Genomic DNA, 26,036 nt, shown 5'->3' with positions numbered 1-26,036 from the left:
CAGTTACGGATGGTGCGAACCAAAATTCACTAAGCCAAAAGGAAACTTTATAGTATTAACTTTTTTTATGAATTTTAACAAGATAGGCAGTGTTTTAATAAAAGTCCTTGTCGATAATCGGTTCTAAAGCCGGGGTGTGGTATTTTTTTTTTTAAGTAATTTTCATTTTTATATGAGCCGTTTCATTATACAGTTAAAATTTTCGCTCTGAAAATCGAATGATTCTATAGTCGACGTAGCTGCTCCGGCAGCGAATTCTAGCGGCGGGTGCGGGAACTACGTGTTGCTGGAGTCCGGGGTGCAGGCTGGACCAATCACCACGAAATGGAAATCAGCTCGGATTATCCGAAGTTTGCGAAAACGTTCTGATCAGATACGCTGTGGGCCACCATTAGAGGTTCAATGCGGAAGTCATAGTGCTGCATCTTTAACGTTGTAATCACCCTCGTGGAAGATAATCGCCAAGCACTGCTGTCGCTCAACCGACATTAAAAATCCATTAACTGATCGCACAGTTATCTATGTAATAGTGGTTCGATGACTTCGCATTGACGCTTTAAGCACGACCAAACTAGACAACTTAACTGACTACACACCCGCGGACGAAAACAGTCGTGCGCTAGTGAGCTCGTCACTAGTTCCGCGAATGTCCATTGGTTTGCGAGGGTCTGTGCTTTTATTCTTAAATTTATTTTCGTCATTCCACTGAGGTTTTTTTTTTTTTTCAGAGACTACAATTGACTCATAGTTAATACAGTAATGAAATTAGTAAGTTGGTATGTGCAACATTTGTCATGATAATGACTTCACACCCCTGATGGCAAACATTTTTTTTTTGTCATGATAAAGTTTAACGTCAATTCCTTGCTGATGTATGGTCAACATCCTTGTTTAACAACACTAACTTCACGAGTTATTTTCAAACTATTATGCACAATTTAGCATTAGTTGTTTACACGGCTACGATTTTTATCTTGCTAACCAAAGTGTCGCCAACTTTAGAACAGACGTCCATGCCGCAAACTGATACATCTATGGATCCAAGCATACTAGTCCAGTCTTCCCGATTTTACTCGCTGGAGTGAAGCGTGTGGTGAGTTAACATTAAGGCGGCGAGTTGATTCGCAAGCGAGTAGCGGGTAAACTCGCCCAACGTATTAACCGCTTATAGAAAATAGAAGGGAAAAGGGGGGGGGGGGGGAGGATAAGATGTATAGCTAACGGTAAGCTGCAACATCAGAGCACTCGCGACGGCCTTCAGGCACGCAGCTGTACTCCAAGGCCGACACTTATTACTGAGAGCCGGCTTCAGCGTGCAGGGGTGGACAACCTGCAAGCCACGAGCAGTGGGTTCTGCGGCTTCGAAGACGACAACCGTCTGTCGCTGTACAGGATGACTCGCGAGGCGTTACCGCCACTCAGAGGGCTTGTTCCCGGGGGTGCAAATCTGTAGGGTTTGCAAGGGTGGTCCGCTGAAAACCCCCGGGAAAAAAGGAGGGGGGGGGGGAGCTAAAGGCACTAGGCTATACATATATAAATAAGTGTGTGCGTGGAGTCAACGTGCGATAGAAGTGTAACTACTTGCTTATTATATTATTAGGTAAAGGAAACATAATTCTCTTTGGCTGAGGGCGCATATATATGTATGTATATATATACATGTATATGTATATATGTGTATATATATATATATATATATATATATATATATGCAAGCATACGTGCGTTAAACTATGATATTGTACAAATATGCGAGTCTGAAAGTGTAAAAGTATGCAAATGTGTAAGCATGCAAGAATGCAAGTGTACAATTATGCAAGTGTGCAAGTATGCTGCGTCATTTCTACCTCTCCCCTGCCGCCGTCTCCTCTGCTGGTTTCCCCACCACGTACCTAACTATTCCCCTCATAATAACGGAATTTGTCGTAACGCTCGAAAACAGTAGCCCCTGGTCTTCATACGCCATGTCGAATTGTTTTTAAGTGAAACTTGTTTTTACAGCCTGTAAACTGTAAAGTAATATCAGAAGCACTAGGTAACGGAAGTGAGACGATAACGGAGTTATGTAACGAAACGTGCTTTATGGCGCGGTATTTTTTTTTTTTTTTTTTTAAAGTAAACGATTCTTTTAATACTCGCAAGCAATGTGCAAGATTTAACCTCGGTAACGAGGCTTCAAGGCTTGTGACTAGTGAGGGAGCGACATAAATAAGTTTGTGCGTATGTAGTTTTTTTCATAAGCGTAAACAATATAATGAAATATTACATCCTGTTGCTTGTGAACGGTTATGGCACAAACAGGCGTAAGAGGTTTCTTTTAGCAGTGATGGTTCGATTATTGTTGAGATAGATGGAGTCTTTTGGACCAAATTAGGACAAACGACTTTAAGACCAACGAAGATTTTAGGATTAACGACATTGTGCACATTTCTTGTGAGTCACCTGAGCAGACAGACAAACGACACAAATATAAATAATCGTCTTACTTTTGATAAAATCTATGAGGTATGATTTTTTAAATGATTATTTTCTTCCAAAGCTTTAAGAGCTTCTACTCTTAAAAACCATTTCATATCACTCAATGATTTTATAACCATTCTCTTTATCTTTTCCTATGTTTTCATGCTTAATAACCCTGTGAAAAATAGCATTAGATAACGTCTAAACATTTCTTTTTAAAGTTATTGTTTTGCGAAAGAAATGAAAACGTGGTCTGCTGATCAAAAGATTTTTCGTAACGTTTAGTCAGCATTGAAACATGCTTTCAATCACTAAACGGGGGGAAACCCCTTGGATGATGGTCTAATGTGTATCTTAGAATCTTAAAACTAGTTTGTGTATGTAGGTAATCATAAATTCGTTTCCCCTTTATAATCAGTAACAGATTTATACTAACATAAATGGGATATTAGGAATACAAAAAATTTGTAGTATTAGCCTGATAACAATTCTTATATATATAATTACGCTAATCACTAACTCATTGAATCTGTAACGCCAAAGAGTTATGTATATCTTATCATGAAACACATTTATTAGCCTACTCCATAGAGATTTGTATAAAATAGAAAATGGAAGTGTAACTATAGAGTAACATTTGAAATACAAATACATAAGTGGAATACGGCTTAATTATTAAATTAATGGGTGCCCTCCTCAATCAATCTCATCTTTCAATTATTGTAAATTACTTCCCACTAAGTTCAACGCGATTTTTAGCCACGGGACCACTGGCGGTAGCAATTATAAATTAAAAAAAAATATATGATCTGGTATATGCTCAGAGAAACGATAATAGCTAATATTTTATTGCCATGATTCAACATACATAAACAAGAAAAACATCTGTGGTAATTGAGACATTTAAAAAAAATTACCCTGGCATTTAAAAATATTTTTTTTAATATTAATATAATAAATTTGAACAAACATAAACTTGCCAGTGCCATACTTTGGTTCAATAAAATAGACGACAAACCACACTTGTGTGGCTCGTGTGTTCTGGACGAGCAGCGCTAGGTTAGGCATGTCGCCTGTCGCTGCTCAGCAGATGGCGACTTTCCCGTGACAAGTCACCATCTACTGACTCTTAGCGACACGCGACCCGCGACCCGCCTGGCGTTGCTCGTGGAGAGAGCAAAAAAATCAAATTCAAATTCAAGAGTTTTTATTTGCATAAAGTACCCTTTTCAGTGTTTTGTACAATACTTGTTGACATGCCAGCACTCCGTGCTCGTTTGCCAAAATTTACATTTGTAACGTTATATTTATATTACATGGATAGAAACAGAAAATATAGTTTATTTGAAGGAAAATTAAAAAAAAAAACTTTTTGCAGCAACGCGAAGTGATTTTTTTCTGTCACGGGTTGTGATCTGGCCCTCCGACTTGAGGTACAAGTTGCGACTGCGACACGCGACATGGCTGTCACCGCGACAGTAAATATTCCCCATCCCAACTTAAAATGTATATTGTAATCTATGGTTTCTGATACGCAAATGTCAAATTGAAATTTAGCTGGATTGTTTGTGAAATTCAAACAGAAATACCGTAATTAGAGATGGACTTCAACAAGTTAGTCCGAGATGCAGGAACTGCGCTCAGTCGCGTTGTGCAAGTAAATATAACACTACTGTAATACTAAAACATTTTGAGCTCAGTTTTGTGTAGTTTGTGTAGATCCACTTCAAATCTATAGCTGTAATGTGTAAGATGCAAATGCTATTAGGTAATAGAAATTGAGCCGTAGTTGTCATAACATATACGTAAGGAAGCGTAGTGCATGCAACTAATATAATGTGTTATGCTATGCAAACCATTAAAAATATTTGTTCGACTCAAGCTGTCCGAACTCTATATTTCTCAAACGTTCAATCTATCCTTGAGTATGGTATTATTTTTTGGGGAAACTCAAGTAAAGCAATTAAATTATTTCGCCTTCAAAAAAAAATACTAAGAATAATAAAAGGTAAAAATAAAAAGTACCATTGCAAACCTCTCTTCAAGGAACTAAACTTTCTTACACTCCCCTCCTTGTACATATATCATACCATATTGTTTGTAACTCAACATATAAATTTTAAACAAAATAGTGATATACATGAATATAATACCAGGGGTCAAAATAAGTTACAGATAGTAGGGCATAGAACCAATATATTTGCACAAGGCCCGTACTATTGTGGCATAAAATTAATTAACAAACTTCCAAGACAGATGATAAATACTAGAAATGATAAGAAATTTAAAAAGGAATTAAAAGAGTATTTAACTAAAGAAGCATTCTACTCTGTTAAAGAGTTTTTAGATGGGTGATTCATATTTTTTGAAAAGTGATTATATTAAATGCTCTGCAAATATAGTTATTGTATCTGTTTTGTATATTAAATGCTCTGTAAACATCGACTATTTATGACTTGTATCTGTCTTGTCTTGTATCTATCTACATATGTATATAAGTCCCACTTTTGTTTTTATTTTTTAATATATGTTATATAATTTAATGTATCAAAACTGTATAATAATTGCTACTGTATATGATTTGCTGGTAGCACCATGACAAAATATCCGCTGTACTGAATTTGAGTTCTGTATGTGAGTGTCCTATGTGTTTTGTATTGACAACTCCCCTTCAGGCTGCCTGGAGAAATGGAGGCTTATAAATAAATAAATAAAATGTTTGTTGGGGACATGTTCATATTTAAATTATATATATATTTTTAATGATATTTAACGGTAATATTGGTGTCAGTTTTGTTAATACAACTCCAGCACTGTTCTTTCTTCTTCATTTGTACAAAGATGCGAACAAGACATTATGTACCCACAAGTATTGACAGAAAATTAATCTTTAGTGTTACCACAGCTCTATTGAAATAATTGGATGTTTTGATTGTGATTTAAGTTTTCACTTTCACAAGGGTAGGTAATAATCAAGGAGTAGGGGCATATAAAAAAAAAATGAAAATACATGTTGTACTGCTGGGACTATTCTATATGGCGATACCATAAATTATTAATGACGTCACCAAGATGGTGTTACCTACATTATTACTACCCCTACTTTCTTTCGGGACAAGCACGGTAATATGAGTGTTTTGGATGGGGAACCATGAACGCACTATTTTTCACGTAACTATTTAATTTTTTACTATTATGTTTTTTTGGTATCATAAACTAGACTATAATTCCCCCCACTCTAGTCTATTTTGCGATTCTGAGGTATCGCAAAATAGAATAGATCGGGTGGGACTAATTTTACTTTACAATACCGATTAAAGTATTATCTAGAATTTTCATCATGGTAATTATTTAACTCCTGTTATCACAAAATAACAAATTTTTAGTCATGAAAATTTTTATTTTATACAAATGAAATACCACTATCGCAAATCAAACTAGACCTTATAGAACTTCAGTCTGTTTTACAATATTTATATAATTTACTAAAATAATAAACGGATAAATTTTTTACTAGAGGACTTACGCTCACCAAACCTTTTACTTTGTGATTATCATTTCAACGATTGCACTACTAACCTACAGGAAAACAAGCAATTTTTTACATTACCTAATAACTTTTATGATTCACATAACCAAAGCAAATGAAGCATACACACAACACACCTGTCACCAAACACATTAAACGAAATTCACGTAAAATTACACATCACAAACATTTAAAAGCTATAAAAAAAATCACCCTTTTCAGCATTATGGCAATAATTGTTTTTTCACTATTTCTCTCATAGATTATAAATTTACACCAATTGGCCATTCCTCCTTTTAATTTATTCGTGATCACGAAATATGAACATGTCACTTCCCTGGTTACTACTACAATTATAACCACACATTCACTCTCTGCACAAACGGACGTCACATTTAATGGACATGCACATCAGATGATGTTTGGAAGCAATGTTCACAACACATAATCTTTTATTCAGACTCTTTTTCACCAGGTGTTTGAAGCCATCTAATTAAGTACTGTTCAGGCATTCTAATCTTCCTTAATTTAGAAAAAGGTAAATATGGTCTTCCAAAAGTAGATGGAATGGCATATTTAGTCAATCACACCAAGACAATCTCATGCCTGAACTCCAAGTACTATATTTGTTTGCCAACACTTCTTGTTAGTTGCCAGCAGTAGCGGATCCAGAGGGGGGGCTAAGGGGCTCAAGCCCCCTGCAAAAGCATCTGGGTCCACTATTGTTTCAGTGTTTGCCTTGATAAAGCCTAGCCTCAGCTGGGTCAAGCCCCTCCCAAACAAAAATCCTACATCCGCCACTGGTTGCCAGGCATTGTGAACAGACATATCAGTACACTGTGACAGGAGACAAGTACCACTTTTTGTTTTGAATAGTTACTCTGTACTTAGCTAAAGAACAATAACCGGTGCTTTTCTGTAATTCTTAATGTCATCATACGTGTGCATGTGGATACATTAGCAGGAATTAATACTTTTGCAAGCAAGGAAACACATCCAAAATATAAAAATTCATGGGTTAAGAACTTCTTGTCATATCACAGCACCCTGCAGGTAACAAAGTTAGCCTTTAATTACAGTTTAAAATATTTCATCTGTTAGTTCACATTTAAAAGAGCCACTAAATTTCTAAATTACCAAGTCTGTACATATACCTACATATATAAATAAGTTTGGACTCGTCATGATTTTTGATGTGTTTTTTTATGTTATAATAATTTTTTGCAGGAAAGCCATTAAAACATCTCATTCTGAGATAATTAAAATTGGCACTGAAATAGGTCTACCTTAGAACGCAGAGTTTGATTGGCTAAATATGTATCAAACTAAATTAAAACCATTTTTTATAGTCATGTTACAAAAATTTCCTAAATGGGCTGCTCTTTTAATGGGGGAAGAAAAAACTCTGAAAATGGTAAGTATATTTGAGCACTATAGATGTTCCTCTATCTTCCCAGAAACTGTATTTTTCAAATTCCTGTGCATCTGAGATACTCGCTAGTGGGCCGGGCCAGGAAGTCTTGAAGTCATTAAAATCCAGAATAATAGTGATTGGAAAATGATTAAAATCACTATAAAAAATATTACAGCTCTCCAATATTTTCTAGTTTTCAACTTGCTTATATAGCTATACAAAAAAAAGAACCCAATTTTTATAGACTTCAAGCAGCAAAGGACCCAAAGTAATTAGGAATTCGCCGACCATACAAAGATACATTCTGCCTCACATCACACCACACTCCCAGAAACACAAACCCTGCCTACAGCAGAAAATACAATGGTACTGAACTGATGAATCCTCTATGAATGAACGTAAATTTCTGCTCCCAGCTAATTGATGCTTTCACATATCATTGAACATACCAAATGAATGAATGATATGCAAAAAACCAATTCAATTTGAGAATTATTTCCTCCATCCCACTATCTGAGTTAAAATACTTCCTAAAATATGAACAACACATGTGCAATAATACAAAATATCTTACAATTTTAAATTAATTTTAATGTAATAACATAATATAGGTAACCTTTCTTTATAGTTGCAGTCACATACACAATCTTAAAACAATGTATAAAACATGATGTTCGCAGGCTTTCACGGCCATTGTCTGAAGTAGCTTGGCTTCTGGTTTGTAGCTGCTTCCTTGGCAAATCATTCACCAATGGTTCGGTCGACATTGCAGTTGCCATCATCAGGTAACTGCTCCCTGATGATGGCGACTGCAATGTCGACCGAAACTTTGGTGAATGATTTGCCAAGGACACGGCTACAACCCAGAAGCCAAGCTACTTCAATGTATAAAACAGTTTCCATCATTGATAAACTACCACATTTGCAGAACTACTACAAAAACATAAACACAGAGTTAACTTGGCGCTAATGAAGTATGTATGTGAATATACCACTTGAACCTTGAACCTTTTGCAGTTAATAAATGAAATGAAAATAAAATCTTTACATTCTTTCTTTGTCCCAACACAACCACTACAACGGTTAGTAGAAGTGAAATATAACACATTCAAAATTTAATTTTGTTTACGCACAAACCGCTTTCAGCCTTCCTGCCAGACATGGCTCTGTTTCTGACATCGTTTTGGTTGTGTTTGCAATGGCAGCTGACGGAAGAGAAGCTCGGCACGTCTGAGAAGACAGAACTGGACGCTCACTTTGAGAACCTAGCTGAGCGATCAGACACCACTAAGCTATGGACGGAGAAGATACTTCGGGACACAGAGGCCGTCCTCACGCCAAACATAGGTGAGCAGTGAGCAGGCTTCCGTTGCATTTCTGTCGCGTTTCGTTAGCTCAGTAGAGTTCAGAATGTTTCCATGGTTATGTCTAGTTGCCATGTTTACCTGCATGGCTTTACATCTGTTTGTTGTGACTGTTGTATGTTTTTTTTTTAGGGAACCGAGTTGAAGATTTTTTGTTTGACAAGATAGACAAAAAGAGGCCGAACCGCCTCAGTAATTTGGAGTATCTCGGGCTTGACATGATCGAAGGTGGTAACGAGTTTGGCCCGGGAACTGCCTATGGTAAGTGAATTTATGCTGTGCTGATGCTGCCTTGATTCCGGTATGATTATATGTGCATTCTAGTAGAATTTTCATTGAAGTAAACTTACTAAATAATATTTAGTTAAATTGTTACAAGAGCTATAATGAAGGTTTTTAAGATTTTGTAGGTTACAAGAGATCAAATAGCTGGCCTGAGAAAAAAAAGTTATTAATGTCAGCCCTGAATCAACATTTCATTCCAAACCTAGTAAGGTCATAACTTGTACAAAAAGTTTTGAGCTTAATTCAGTTGCAGTTTTCTTTCAAACAGTTGCATAATTTGGGGTTAAAGATTCTTTAATTTTTATGAAATTTTTTGTAAAAATTTTAAGACTTGAGACAATCTTGGTTTTTTGCACTCTTGTGATTTTCTTGTTGCTTCATTTGTCACTTGTTTTCATTTTGCTCTGGTGTCTTGAAAGTTCAGATTAAGTTCAACACAGGTGTAAGATGATTATTATGAAATGGCTACTTATTAACTTCCTCAAAACTCATTAATTTTTCAAGCCACAGTTTAATTTTTAATAGATTAACAAAGTAATAAAAACAATAAAATCATCAAATTGGGAAAATAATATTATGGAAGTGTTACATGCATTTATAAAACTTTATTGTACCTTATTTATAAAATAGCTTTTATGAACAATAACTATGTATTATACTAACTTCATTTATTTTTTGAATTTAGCACTATTGTGAGGTTAAACTAACACAGCTGTGAATTATTAATCAGTATATTATAATTTGTAAGCTTCAAAGTTGATACTCAAAATGCAAATTACAAAAAAAAAAATGTAATTTTACGAACACACAATAGAAGTTATACTTCTTTTTGCTTTAAGACACTGAACTATTTTGAAATTTATTGTAACAAAAATTAAATAAATACACAGTATTGAATAGTAACATTAATTATTTAAATTAGTAAATTAATCAAGATAAATTTTAATTAATGTAAATCAAGAAATATGCTCATTGTTTATTGTAATATATTAATTCTAATAATTTATTATATAATAAGATATAAATTTATAATTTTTAATGCAATAAATTATTGATATGGGAACATAACTACACTTACATAAATAGGTACAATTGAAAAAGTTTACGAACACCATTTCTATCACTAATATTCACAATAAATAAATGTTTTTAGTTATATGAACCAATATTCAATATCAATCACTAAATTTCTGAACGCGACTCTCACACAGTTCTGCACTTGCCGCTAGAATTTGCTACCGGAGCAGCTAAGTCGACTATTGAATCATTCGATTTGCAGAGCAAAAGTTTGAACTATGTAATGAAACGTCTTAGATAAAAATGAAAAATAATTGAAAAAATACTATACCCTGCCCACCTTGTTAAAGCTCATTAAAAAGTTAATTAAATAACATATAATTTCTGCACATGTTAGATTATAATAAGTGATTAAGTATTAAAGGATATTTTTACTCATAAAGTTTCATTTTTTTATTATGTATGCAAATTCATGGAAATTCATTTCCTAACAAACATAATTTATTTAATGTTACTTAAAGTAAAAAAAAAATAGAGGCTATAGGCCTACCTAATATGAAATAATCAATCCAATGGACTGAGCTATGTATTTAATAATATTATAGCAATATGATAAACAAATAAAATGTATTCATTATATTTGCTTAGGCGCCATTTGTATAATCCAATTATCCGTAGTTTAAAAGAATTAAAAAAAAATTTAACTGTCAAATTTTGAACCATGTTCCTTTAGCTCTTCAATTGCGCACTATAACCATTGCACTATTAAGCCTGACAGAAGATTGTAAGGAGCATATATATTATAATTATTGTAATACGGACGCTGAGACGAGGATGGCGCGATGGTAGACTACGGGTGACGGGAAGGGGAACGGGTGTACCCCGAAGAAACCACCGGCTCAATGGCGCTTCTGCCACGTTTCCCCTTTTATAAAAAAAAGTGTGACTCAGTTGGGAATCAAACCTGTATCAGCTAGGCCTGTGTGAAGCTTCGACGAAGCGAGTCAATCAGAGCTCTTTTTAATATTCTATTTGACTTCGCCAAGAAATTTGCTGTTCGTTTTATTTGAAGCTTCGGTTGTGATGCAAAGCTTCGCGTTTTTTTGTGAAGCTTCGCATTTGTTGGAAATCTTTAAAACATTAGAAGTTTATGAATAAAGTTCGTCACTTAAAAAAAATCAAAAGAAGGTGCTTTTATGAATGCTCAATATTAATATTATGCATGGTTATTTTATAATTATATTGAATTATGTTATATATTTATAGGACCCAATTGGCTGATCACTTTGAACATTACAAATGTTTAACAATTATTTTTTTTACTCCAGTCTCGTATTTTTTTAAATAAGTGTAACACAGCTTTGCCGAGAAGAATATTTGCTATTTGATTCAACTTCGCAAATATTTTAAACATTTGATTTGATATTCGATTAGCTTCAAAAAACTAGCGCTGGCCTAGTGCAGCTTTTTGAAGAGGAGAGTGATCTGATGATTTTTTATTAGAGCACAGTTTTTTTTACGACACTATTTCAAAATAGACTGGAAGAAAAATTGATTGGTTTCATTTGCTTCAGTCTACGTGCGAAGGTAAATATATATATGTGTGTGTGTGTGTGTGTGTGTGTGTGTAATTGTGGGACCCAAAGGACGGCCTGAGGAAGTTGCGGTTGCCGCGTGTGTGTCCCCAGGCAGCGCCCTGATCAAGGTGGGGCAGTGCCAGCAGAGACTGGGCCAGACGGAGCGGGACTTCATCGTGTCGGCCAGCCAGTGCTTCGCGCAGCCGCTCCGGAAGTTCCTCGACGGGGAGATGAAGACCATCCTGAAGGAGCGCAGCATCCTGGAGAGCAAGAGGTGGGTGGACGCGGTAGTGTGCGTGAACTGCTTAAGGGGCCCGCCTACCCGGGCACACATACGGTGCGCAGAGCTTCAGGAAAAACAACGCGATTTCAAAACCACTCAAGATATCCGAGTGGGGCCTATTTACGAATAGCATTTAAGAGTTCGCTGAGGGCCGAAAAGTACTTTTAATTTCGGATTAAGTTTTTAAACTGTATTTTTAGAAGCGTTAAAATGCCTAAAACGCGTGTTTCCAGAGTAATTTTTAGGCATAAAACAATCAGTACAGATTCTTGAAAGCACTTAAGGGGCTTGCATAACACCTTTATCTTCATTTCTCCGCCATATAATGTTACGGTCACCGCTCAAATTTCACAGTTATCCTGTGACGACGAGACGAATGCGCGCCAGTTCAGAGCCTTGCGCTTAGAGGCTATACCGCGCTGGAAGCACCAGCGAGCGTCGCGCTTATCATCCCGCCTCACTAACACACATACACCCCTGACGAGGCGGGCCCCTTAAAGGGGTTGGTCTCTAAAATATTTTTACATCTATATTTTTGCCAGTCATTTAAATTGAATGAATAATGTAACCGTAGTTGATACTTAATAAGTAGAGACCTGCAAAATTCGCGGATTCATTCGGTGATAGGCTAGAATTCAAACACATATACCTCTTAGATAATTTTGCTATTAGCTTACTGTTCATCTGGACGAATCTCCAACCAGTTATAAACCCTCAACCAAAGAAGGATCGAATCACAGACAAACCAGCTGAGACGACTTACAAGTCGGCAGCCGATGAACTTGCGTTATTTGCCCGAGTGTACAGGGGTATGTGCAGTCTATCCTGAAGGCCATCGAAACCGCGAATTTTGCAGGTCTCTATTAATAAGTGTTTAAATGGTTTTGATAACCTTAAATAAAGACCATTTTTATATTTCAATCCCAGGATGAATTGAGAGCATGAAATCTTTTGTTACACAATTTTGAATTAACAGTTTATATGTATGAATAATTAGTTATAAAACTCTTTATTCTTAGGATATAATCATAAATATATATATTTTTTGGTTTTCCCCCCAAAACCTTATAATTCACAGGTTTCTGGGGTATTTGTAAAATCAAATTTTTATTGATTGATGAATGATATCATAAAATAAAGAATTTTATGACTAAGACCTCATTCAAAACTGTATACTACATAATTACATGTTCTTGTTCAAGCTAAAAATGAAATATAAATTGACTTTCTGTTCTTAAAAACAATGAATAAACACTTATAAAAATCATAAATTTATTTATAATAATTTACAGTGAACAACTTACATAGGAATATTCTGGAATTGCGAACATATGTGAAAATCATGAATAAAAATAGAAGTTTGTAGAAGTATTTTTTGGGCTGCTATATCATTAAAGGAGGTTAGGCCTGGACATGTGGGATACAAAATTTGTTTATTAATCATAAGTTCTGGTATGACAAGGCTTTAATAATACAGTATCAGGCTTTTATAATCTGGAACCAACTACAACTGTCAAGATTACTTCACCATGTCAGGAATGTTTGTATCAATACATGAACTAAAGCAATGCCCTTACGAACCTCATTTTCAACTTGTTGCCTTCAGGTCACAAAGGTCACAAAAACAATCTTAACGGAAGGTATGGCCACGAAAAAGTCCTAAATAAACAGTAACGGTGCTGAGAGTTCGAAACTGTAATTTCCAGCAGCATTTCACTGATTTTCATTTTATTTTGTGACCTCTCGCTTCGTTTTGTAGTCGCACATCAAATTTAAATAGTTGGAGCCTGTCTTCTTAAATCACACCAAAGTTATCTCGGCAATGGTTTTAGCTTTCCAACATAAGAATTGGCATATTCCTGCGAATATTATATCTATTTTGTATTGAGTTAAATTTAGCTTATTACATTTATAAAATAGAAACTAGTGGTGCACCGATATGACTTTACCGATTACCGATTCGATTACCGATTATGAGAGCAATAATCGGCAGATACCGATTCAGTTACCGATTATAATGAACAAATTTTTTTAAGTGTAATAATGCACACAAAATTTTTTATTCCCATGTGAATTTAATTACAAGATTAGGTAAAATTGAGAATACAGTTATAATAACAGTATGAAAAAATATAAAATACATATTAGTCATTGAAAGGGGAAATTAAATTAAATTCTATTTAAATATTTGTTATTGTAAACAACTTGAACTACAGTCTAATAATTGTAATTTACAATGGGTAAGTTTTTGTTGCGGAAAACTAGCATTATAATCGACTACACCAATCCCTCACTTAGCACGACTAATTCGTTCCTAAAAATGTTCGTGTTAATCGAAATCGCGTATTCTGAAGCATTAGTCCCCATAAATATAAGGCTAAATTATTTAATGTGTTCCAAGATGTGTAGGGAAGTAATCTTTACATAATATAAATGCGTAGAATAATACTTGAAAATGCATATGTCATATCATTTATCTTTTTAAGCCTACCACCGAATACGTTAGATAAAGAAAACATGGCACAGTGTAACGGGAGATAAGTGGTAACATATTTACCGTCAGTCAGCAGGTTGGCTTGCCCGCCCAGGCGTGACCTTCAACACGCGCGCGCGTCTGTCTGCCTGCTGTTGCAAGCAGCTGGATCCTTTGTTATTACGTTTAAAACTTAACAAAATTAAAACACTTTTATGAAATTAAGAACCGGTTTTATATAACTTTAAAACACACAGCCATATGTAAACATTTAATTTGTTATGCACACCTCTTATAAAAGCGGCTATGTAAACAAATCAGTTAACAGATAAACAGATTTAGATTTTCCCTAGAGCACAAACATAACATTAAAATACGGGTACACTCCCTATTTAATGCGGTTGTCGGGGGACATAACTTTTACCCGCATTGTTGCATAACCGCGATGTTTCGATGTGACCAAGGTCAAAAGGCATAAAACACCGCCTGTGTTCTAATAGGTCGGCAAGCACGCACAGTATAGACGGCCCGCCTTTGTGCGGACTTTGCATCCGCAGTTTCCACTAAACACGGGTGAAAAAATAAAAATAATAAATTTTAAAGATAAATATTAAATGTTGAATTGTTTTTATTTTTCCGCGTGCCGCGCACAGTTTGTCGCACGGCCTACGAGCGCGCCAAACGCCGCCAAACACACGTGCGGCACACAAGCTGCTGCCAGTCTCGTGGTGTCAGCCACAGTATCTGCTTCGTCAGTGTCCGTAAAAAAGTAAGTGCAGTGTGTGCGGTTACACACGATTCTGTGGTCAAAGTCTTCTAAAAAGAAAGGCCGTAGTGATACTTCAAACCGAATATGAATCGCAAAGTACCGAGTTTGATTGACAAAATAAAAATTCTAGATTTACTTACAGATAGCTTGTCTTTTGTAGAAGCAGGCCGCAGATACAGGAAAAAAACGATTCTAGCATTCGTACAATAAAAAATAAAGAATCGTCTATCGTGTCAAGTGGTTAAACTTTATTATCCATGCTTACAGTAAATTATAAATGGTCACATGTGGGAAACAAAAATTGCGCCAATTTAATTTTAGCGCAATCAGTGACGCCGTATTAAAAACCGTGTTAAACTTTGTCTTTACTTATTTCACCAAACGCTGTGTCGAGTTGCTGAGTGTGTGTGGCTCGGATCGGCAAGTGTTATATTCCCCAGCCTCTGTTTAAAGGTCGGGAGACCGCTACACATAAACATTTCCACATAAACATTTCCGGGACTTGTTTACTACCTCACGGCAAAAGTGGTACAGTATGGTTCACGTAAATATTGGACCACTGGGAATTCCTGGGCAAAGATTAAAAATACGCTAGCCGATTTACTTTACTATTTAATGTTAAAACATTATACCAAAGTAAAAAGATGAACTTGTATAATACAATGAATTACCCAATAATATTACGTCTGTAGGTTTAAGTTGTAACAAAACATTTATATACAGATGTCCAGTAAAGTACCAATTAAGATTCTGGAGTGGAATTTTAAACACCGGACTACCTGATTTTGCCTTGTACGCAGCGACGCTGCTCAGTCAAGTGACTCATGCTCTGCCTGTGTGCTGCGTGAACACATTCCCTCCCCCACTCCCCCTGGTGTTTCTGCCCGCTCTAATCTCTACCTCTCTCCATGTTCTCGGCTAGCCTCTCCCTACCCAGCGCTTGCCGACAACCAAGCCTATCCAACATCAATCCCCAGCCGAGTCACGCTGGATAATGTCGCTGGATGGTGGGCTTTATCAGGTCCCCTGTCCGATGCTTCATTTGTGAGATAAAGCGACGTTAAGAACTAGTGTTTCAGAAAATATCACTGGGCTGGATTGGACCATAATTTGAAAACCCTACAAGATAGAGGAATAATGTACGGAGATATCTTGTTTAGAATTTTACTGCGGACATTTTCTACGCCTAGGCTTTTTTCTGCCCGATGCTTAGTTTGTTAGTTACAACGAAAAATTATCCTAATCGGCTGTCAACCATTTATTCCATTATTATTATTCATTTCTGACTGGGGGACATGGTTTGACCCGCGATATACCCGATTCTGCGATCAATCGGGGCGCGATATACCGGGAGTTTACTGTATGTACAATATGTACATATACAAAACATAAAAGTTAGTTAAATATTTTCTGGGGTGAAATTAACACTATCATCTTGCTTTTTTTAAAAAAACGTGTCCAATTTCATCTGCTTTGGTTTCTGTACGGTACGGCCTGGTCTGCAGCCGGGCATCAACGGTAGGGCCTGGTCTGCGGCCGGGCATCAACAGTACGGCCCGGTGTTTGTTTATCTGCGTGCGCATCTCTTTCCCCTCGCATTCCAAACCACTCTTCCCCCCTCGAATTCCATACCTGACGTCGCGTCGTTTCCGAGATTTTTTTTAGCCTGTGGCGATTTCGTGCTAACTGAAATTTACAGACGTGATATTCGAGACTAGGGCAGTAAAATTTACATCGTGCTAACTGAATTCGCATTAAGTGAAGACGTGCTATGCGAGGGATTGGTGTATCACATAAGGTTGCATCAAGAAATTACCGTTTAACAATGTAAACATGCTGCTTTATTTTGTTCACTTGAGTTTATAGAAAAATGTTTCCACACTTCACTTTTTTTCTCCCTACTCGCCATCTCACTATAATTATGTAAAAATGACTAAAAACCAATTCTAGCACATGTGATTTTATTTATGTTGACTGAATATATAAAATTATAAATACTTTTTCACTTTTCACGTCACATACAAATAACAAATGGATAATGTTACCAAAGACGCCCATAACGAGTTTGTAAAACGCAGTGATAAAAACTAGAAGGTATCGGGACCACGATTTTGAACCGCTACTACGACTCGAAAAGATAGATTGTCATAGAATCCACTGCAACTGTTTGTGGTATTTTGATTGCGTGCCATCTATTTTACTTCTCTGGCTATACGTAATGTACAACGCCACTAAACAAAAGACGAAACGTAAATAAACGTGTAAGAAAAATGCATTTTTTATTGTTTGAGGCAATGAGATTTATTAAACTTAACGAAATATCTGTAATTATGATATGACGCAGTTAGATGAATTTTGTAATATATACAAATATTACCGTATTTCGTCCTAAAATGTGTAACAAAATATTACACGTTAAAAACCTACTTAATTACGCCGGGACGTAAATAATCGGCAAAGTAATCGTTAAGATAATCGCCGATTACGATTAATCGGTAAGTACCCATAATCGCCGATTACGATTCATCGGTATCCGCATCGGTGCACCACTAATAGAAACCCTATGATATAAAAAAAAGTTGTAAAAAAATTTGTATTCAAAGATCCTGAAAAAGTTGTGAAATTGGTAGAGAGATTTAATGGTTTTATTTTTAGGTCAATTTAGTTAAGGAGATTTTGGTGTTATTTTTTTTTAATTGTTTTACACTGTTCATAAATGTCATATTTAGCAAATATGAAACTAAAATCTTTCTTAATAATTATTTCACCAACATAGTCTCATGTTGATGGACATATAATGCACTTATACAATAAAATAATATATAATAACAGAAATACTCACAAAAATAAAAATAAATTTGCAAATTTTTGTCTGTTTGAAAAATGGGCCAATGTCATAAATGTAAACATGTGTTGGTAATAGGAGATGCAAAGTGAAACAACATGTTAATTTTTTCCAGTACATTTAGTTTGTACATTTTAGTACAAAATTCATTTTAAATAAATTACATTCAGGAAATTTACTTTATTAAAATATAAAATTGATGTAATTTAGTCAGTTTTTGTCAAATTGCTGATTTATTTAATGTTTTTAGTCTCATTTTGGTGCTAACTTGCATTTCGGTGATATAGTTGTAATTGACGAGCTTAGCGGTGTTATTTTGGTTTTATCGCAATTCACAGCATAATATTGCCCCTATAGATTGGTTCACAAGGTTTTTGTAAACATTCTTTTTTATAACACTGTATTTATTACATTAGAATGTTTAAATTTTTGAAAACTATTTTTTATGCAATTTTTGGAATAATAGGAGACTGCAAAATTACTAAAAACAACACATATGAACAACATTTTCAACATATGGGAGCAGTTCAATTGATAGTTTGTGAAAATGTTAAAAAGATTTTAATTCGTTGAATGCACATGAATGCACATGAATTCAAACACCGGCAATGCTGCAAGTAGTTTTCACTTCTTCAGCTGATACTTTTCCATCATGAAGACATAGTGTTGTTACAACAGTGACCCCTTTGTTGGAAAGGCCCTGAAAAAAGTTATGTGTAGGCACCTTTTAAAAAGAACTTAATTTATTAAGAAAGTGGATTTTTTCTCCACTTTGAATGTAGTTTATTTATGTCAGTTTTCTATCTGCCTGTTTCATCCACAAAAAAAAAATGTGTTGCAGGTTGGATCTAGATGCTTGCAAGAACAGGTTACGCAAGGCTAGAAGCATGCAAGGACAACAAACTGTAAGTGTATGTGCGCACATTACAGTTGCATAAGTGTTTATAGTAACTGCAAACTAATATTGTGTCTTATCATTGTTGTTATGTTTTCAAGCGTTGACAAAGTTATCTATTTATCTATACTTATCACAGTGTTTATCAGACATGCAGTATGTGTGATAGAGTTTTAGTGAATGACTTATATTATCAAGAAGTATGATTTTAGCAGTATTGTCTGCGGCTATGTTTAAATAAATAGCAATGACTCAATGAGTAAAAATAAGTTTCACATCTAAATGTTTTTACTATAGTATAATTTTTGAGTGTGTGATAATTTATGCATCTAAAATACTAATAAACAAATCCAAAGAAAGTCAGCTTAGATTATCTAAGATGTTTGAGTTAGCTAAAGATGTATTATTTTTTACTAATCTGATTCTCTTTGTTGTCTGATTTCCATTATTTTTGACACACACAGTCAAAAGTATTTGCTAATCGTATTGTGCTCTGTTTGAGCCGGAGAAACAGATGCAGATCTTAAGAGTTGTATGACAGTGTAAGTGAATTCATATAGCCATCCTAGCATTTGCTATTCCATTTGTAAATTTTTTTTGTTTTGAAGAAATTTAAAATTTTTTTTAATTTTATAAAATCATTCAAATTGATTTTGTTACTTATTTAATGTGTATGCTACTGCTATGTGTGTTTGTGGGTTATGTTCTTTTAACAGCTTGTGTGCATTGAGTTGGCAAAGTATAAATGCTCTTTTCCTGAATAGTTGGGGGTTTGAATTTCATGCCTACGGAAGATATTGCACCACTTGGCTGGTTTTCGAAGTCACTGATTTGTTTAGCACCCATTTAGGGTAAGGTTTGACTTTAATTTGGTACTAGTTTCTGAATGTGTGTTCTCTATTTATTGCAATTCAGAAGGATGGTGAAAATCCTGAAGTCTTGTTGGAACAGGTAAATATTGTTGAAAATTTGTAGTTTAGTTGACACTGAATCACTAAAATGCAATGACATTTAAAGTTTGTAGATGAACTTGTAGTTTCAACTAGCATGATTTTGATTATTGAGCAATTATGTTATGTAGTTTTTATAATGTAGCTAAATAATAGTTTGTTTAATTTTGTTATGTGAGACTTCAAAATTACTGGGCAAACATAAATTTACTTTATTTACTAATTTTTATTTATTTTTATTTTATAAGAAATCACTTTTTTAAATACTATTTTATTGGTATTTGACTTCTTTACAGCAGTCGCAGAGACTCACATAACCAGTCATTTTAGATTGTAGAAGTTATCACTAACAAAGTTTATTTAGTTTTAAAAGTTTTTTTTAGGATATACACGATTGATGATATACACTGTAGGTCATAGAGAAACCTCAATAGTGGACAGAAAAAAAGATGAATACCAGACACGGAAAACAAGCCAAATTTAGCCAATGTCAAAAGTTTAATTCATAGGCAGAACAGAGAAATCCTTTTGAAGGAATTAGAAAATCATCACAGCACAGATAAACATAGTGGACTATCAACAGTGCGACAGCAAGAACATTAAGTACAGACAAAAACGACCTTGGACTACTCAGCAACAAACAGATAATCTTCTTGTCAGTACAACTCACAGGAGAACTCAGCGATGAGTCTAAATAGATATTCTGGACAACACTGGATAGATAAAATATTATGTTGAGAATTGCTTTACTTTCGGGTAAATACGGTACATACATTCATACACTTCTAGTATTAGTTCTATTCTTACATTTTACTTAAGCTTGAGTCAGATGCAATCTTGAATGTTGTCCAGTAATCTGGAATAAAATTAACAACTCTGATAGTGGAAAAAATTGAATCCATTCAAAATAAATATGGACACACACACACGGACAAACCACGCTTATGTTTATTATGTATGTATATATTGATTTTTGTAAAACTGTGTTGATGTTCAGTAATCTGGCAGCATCGCTAATCTGTAGGGACCGGAAAAATTTGCGGGTTCAATGACCTGTAGGATGAACTCCATAGTTCTACGTACACTCGGTCAAATGCCACCCATTCATTGGCTGCCGTCTTGTGAGACGTCCCAACGTAGCAGCCTGTGATTCGATAAAGCTTTGGTCGGGTGTTTCTCATTGGCCCAGAGTCATCCAACAGCAGAGGCAGCACTGAGGTATAACTATTTGTGTTTCAGCCTATCGCGAAATGAATTCGCGAATTTTTCCGGCCTCTACTAATCTGACACTTGCCGTATTGGAGAGCTATTGCCGTTGCTGTTTCCGTAGCACGTGAAGGTACGAACCCCCCTGCCGTAGTTGCGGTGTGCTCGAAGGGCGTCGCTGTTGGCCTTGCAGGCCGAGAAGGACTTGCGGGTGGCGCAGTCGGAGTTTGACCGCCAAGCGGAGATCACGAAGCTGCTGCTGGAGAGCATCGGCAGCTCGCACGCCAGCCACCTGCGCTGCCTGAGCGAGTTCGTGGAGACGCAGACGCGCTACTACGCCCAGTGCCACAGCGCCATGCAGGACCTGCAGCGCGACCTCAGCGGGTGAGTCGCTGCTGCTCGCCACGTGTTGAACTCCCTTCACTTCTTCCAGTCTTGTTCCCCAATGGTCTACTCTTTCATGTACAGTAGAGCACCCCTCAACCGGAATCATCGGGGGAAGGTCTATTCCGGTTATGGGACAATTGCGGGTAAGGGGAGTTGCGGTAGGGCCGGCCTCCAGGCCGGTTGAATGACCTTCTTTCAAGCAAGCTGGCAGGCACGTGTTTCTTATCTCTGTGAGTGGGTGCGTGCGTGAGCGAAGAGGACGAAGAAGAGGGTTCGGGGGAGGTAGTAGGACTACAGCTGCAGTGTTGTGTTACTTCTGTGTTGACGTGCTAGTGATTCACACTTCCTGGAGAGTGTATAGTCACTGCCACACACAGTTTACATTTCACATACACAAGAATAACACTTCAAGCATCTCGTTTAAAAACACAGAGATAGAGAAATACAGGTAAATGTAGACTGTTTAACCATATATTAACGTATAAATATTGACATAATACATATTTGTACACTAAATTATTGTCTACAAACTGAAAGCATCACACGTTGGAAGTAAATGTTACTCGCTATCACGTGTGTCAGCGTGTGTAGTGGGAGTCGGTGTACATACTCTCAGGCTGGCCGGAATTTTCCGTTTACTTGACATAGTGAAACAATAAAACTACTTATAGCATAAACATCTTTATAGTAATTCACGTCCTACGCGAAAACCAGCGGTGTATTTACGCAATGCGCGGGAAAGACTGGCTATAATTAGCTCTCTGACAGACGTGCGCGCGCGCGCCTACAAGACATGTACAGTCAGGCAAAAGCAAAAAAAACCTCGTTCCAGTGCGGAAATTTTTTGGAGATGTTTTGTAATGTTTTAATTAGATCTGGAAAATTAGTTCCGGACATCGGGAGTTCCATTTGTGGGAATTACGGTTGAGGGGTGCTCTACTGTACTGAAGATTTATGGTATTTTATGATTTGGTTGGCCTATCACAAAGAAACTGATGTATTCATTTTTTATGACAGCCTTGGAGCATCCATCATTCTTCTGACCAAGTCAAAATTAGCGAAAAATTTGTCGATAACTTGGCTGAAGATGCAGTTGCTGATATGTTGTAGATTGAAATTTAGTTCTATTTATTAATTCCATTTTTAAAATGAATTTTTTTTGGAAGGTGAAAATTGCTGAAAACTTTTGTTGTCAAATGTTTAGGTACAAAACAACTGATAAAGATTCTTAAAAGCATAGTCGGTCTGTGCAGTACACCTTTATCTTCTGTATGTTCCATAAAATTTTTTGTCGTTACTTAAAGCCCGAAGTTGCAAGTATCACACCTGTTATTCTCTCTCTCATCTCCTGAAGTACACACACATAGCTAGATGAACCCTTACGGCTCGCTGCGTAACCTTGTGATGTATAATGTTTCCGTCACTGCTGACAAGGCTACACAATACACAATGAATCTTTCTTCTACAATCACAGCTGTGATGAAAACATTTCTAGTGCCCACAGAGGCTCACAGTCTTGTTTGTGTATGCCGTAGTTTCCCTCACTCCGCGGTGAGTGGCAACCCCCAGATCGTGGTGAATTCCCAGACGCCAGATAGTAGTAGACCCGGCCAGCAGAGAGCGAGGGTACTCTACGACTATGATGCCAAAGACTCGTCCGAGCTGAGTCTCATGGCAGACGAGGTAAACTGAATGAATCTGGCATTCATAGTGTCAGTTAATTTTTGTAGAGACTGGTGGGTAGTGTGAGCACTTTTGAAAAGTTTTTCTGCAAATTTTTTCAAAACTTTTAGAAATGCATGCTAGGGGGAGAATTAAGAGGTTTGTTCAGTAAGAGTCATATTTTGAATAGTGCTCGAAACAATATCAGTTATTAGCTTGTTATGTACATTTGTATTGCTTGTTCTGCAAGTTCATGGACTGTTTGATTTGCATGTAAAATTGGGATTTTTAGAGTCGAGTTGGAACTAGGGCTTGAAATGGTCAGTATTAGGTAGCATGGTAACGAGTAATCACTACTTAATAAAGATTTGTTCAAAACATTTTTGTGTTGCATGCTGGTGAGTGATTTTAAAAAAAAATTTCTTCAGTCACAGTCAAGATTTTTTTGGCAAAAGTTTTGACTTTATACAGTGAAACTTATTGAAGGTGTTCTCAAATCTTCTTACCCTTTTCGTGGAAATACTTGTTTGCAGCAACTTTAAGCTGTGTGACACTATACTCTTGATTAGCTCGATGTTTGGCATCACAGGGTTCAGTTTGCAATCAGCAGTGGCACACAGACTGTTCTCTGACACGTGCCACGCACGCGAGCCCAGCATGCTGCTGTGTTCAGCTACTAGCAGTTGGCTTCGTAGCACATAGTCCTGGTCTTTACACTAGCCTTGCATTGTGGCATGCTTTTAGGAAGTTCTCTCCTGTAAAATGACTGTAAAAAGCTTACAATAAAGTGAAAGAATTATCAAACAAAATGTACATTTTGAATAAAAAGTTTATTACATATTATACAATACTGTGAGTGCCCCAACTTTCAATGAATGTTGACAAATGTGATGGAATTGTTTATTGATTTGCTGTGATGTTTATTATCATGCAGAACGCAATGTAAATAGTATTTTTTCAGGAGAATCCTAAACTTTTTATTGTAACACTGACCTCTGTTAAAAGGTTTTTTTTTAAATATTTGCTCTAAAAAATTTATTAGTTTGTATTATTACTACCTAATCAAAAGAAGTTAACATACTTCCTCAGCTCTAGCTCTCTATTAAAATGTTTTCTTAAGGTTTAACCATCCTTAAGAAATAACATCAGATGAATGAAAGCTTACTTCATCAGAATCAGCAAAGAAAACAGGTTCACATTAGTATGACATGTGCGGTGCATAGCAAGTCCTGCTTTAAATGTTCACGCCTAATGCTGCGCTGATCATTACGTATACTCTACGGTACGGTATTAGTTGAGTACAAAATATTTTGTGAATTATTGATTACTGATAGTGATAGATACTGCAAGTGGCAGCAAGCACATTTACATTACTTGTCATAGTTTGGGGTATCGTATTAAAAATGAATGTACACTAGCTGATTGGTACGTATGCACATATAATGGTGGCAAAATTTATCAACATTTAGCATAGCAATTTTCGCAGCGACCTTCCTCTTCGAGATGCGGGATGTTCGTTACCTATTCAGCGTACACAGTGTTTTTAACGTATTCCCATGAAAAGAGCAAATTTTGGTGTTTCCTTATGTGGCCATGAGGTTTAAATGCCACGAGTGGACAGCGAGAGAGGGGCCGCTTTAGTAGAGTTTTGTCAACTGGAGTTTTTTTCTCGTGGATGCAAATGTCGCCACTTTCGTTGCAATGTGACATCAAATTATAGTTTGGCATACCACGACACAAACTGAACCTCTGGTGAACTGTCACATCCTGCCTTGCGCCACCTCACACTGAAGCGGAGTGAACAGGGTGGTCTCAAAGCCTCTGTCTCGCTCCCCGTCCTTGTGGCGTTTTAAGACTCACTGTCACAGAAGGTCACCAGAAAACCTTGCTCTCTTCTGTGGGAATAAATTACAAACACGGTGTACGAGAGGGTGCTGCAGAAATGGTAACTTTTAACTGTGGATGGATTCAGAAGATTAAATACAGTGTAGGCATAGCCAGAGCTACAAATGGCACCTATCTAAGTGTATTAACCTGTCTAAAACTTTAAACTTTACTGAAAATTCTATTAACATGATCCATTATCCATTAAATACTTCTTTTAAAATACCAGTTTAGAATCCCGGCCCTCATTTTTGATGACCCTGAATGTGTTTCCCAGGATTGCCGTGAAAAAAAAAAAACCTGTTGAGAATTTATAATGGCTTCAGCCTCCACAGTTAATTTTTGAAAATGTATTTTACTTACATACTAATATTTTAACCCTTAAACTCCTATGTTAGTACAACTCAGATCAGCTCAGTTAAAAGATGACCTTGTAACATTCACAAAACACTTCCAAAATAATAAATCATGCGAATGTTCGTCGAAAATTTTTTGTAATGTTTTAAATTTTGAGGTTGAATTCAAATTTAGTTAGGCAGTTTTTACTGAAGAAAAAGATATAATAGAACTTTTATGTAGATTAATTTTTTTAGATCTGGAATAAAAACAAAACACTGTCATTACACGATGTTTACAACAGGTCCACACAGTTCTAATAACAACACAAACAAAATTTTCCTACTCGAAACTTGAATGTCCATTGATATTTATAATGCCGAAACTTTCTGGATACTCACAAAGGACAAAGGTGTCCTAAGGATGGCTGCTAAATAACATTAAATAAAAACGTAAATAATAACTCTGTACAAAAAATGAGAACCAGTAAAATTATAGCGAAACAGTTTTTCTAAATAAAACATCTTAATACAAAATTTATGTACAAGAACATTAAAAATAATAAAATACAAGTACATATATAAACTAGTTCACTATAACCTCGAAACTATATAATCAGCTGATACTTTATGAATAAATAAAACTTAATTTTTAATTCCTCTAAAATTCTTTTAAAAGCTGGGTAGGGCATGGTCTTGCA

General features: G+C 36.0%; 1 protein-coding gene across 2 annotated transcripts in view; it reads left to right on the top strand.

Annotated features, from left to right (window-relative positions):
- Window positions 1-3,973: 3,973 nt before the first annotated feature.
- Window positions 3,974-26,036, top strand: part of LOC134537863 (endophilin-B1) — a 29,543-nt gene continuing 7,480 nt past the window's right edge. Inside the window, exons 1-7 of one of the 2 annotated variants that reach the window (XM_063378749.1) lie at window positions 3,974-4,117; window positions 8,609-8,750; window positions 8,900-9,028; window positions 11,758-11,920; window positions 18,858-18,921; window positions 21,261-21,451; window positions 22,990-23,137. In XM_063378749.1, the coding sequence (XP_063234819.1) occupies window positions 4,061-4,117; window positions 8,609-8,750; window positions 8,900-9,028; window positions 11,758-11,920; window positions 18,858-18,921; window positions 21,261-21,451; window positions 22,990-23,137 (894 nt within the window). In that variant the 5' untranslated portion in view covers window positions 3,974-4,060. The remainder of the gene's footprint in view (window positions 4,118-8,608; window positions 8,751-8,899; window positions 9,029-11,757; window positions 11,921-18,857; window positions 18,922-21,260; window positions 21,452-22,989; window positions 23,138-26,036) is intronic. The other variant, XM_063378750.1, reaches the window with a different exon arrangement.

Source organism: Bacillus rossius, chromosome 12, assembly GCF_032445375.1.
Source record: "Bacillus rossius redtenbacheri isolate Brsri chromosome 12, Brsri_v3, whole genome shotgun sequence".
NCBI classification, from domain to species: Eukaryota; Metazoa; Arthropoda; class Insecta; order Phasmatodea; family Bacillidae; genus Bacillus; species Bacillus rossius.
This window is presented reverse-complemented; position numbering and strand designations above follow the sequence as displayed.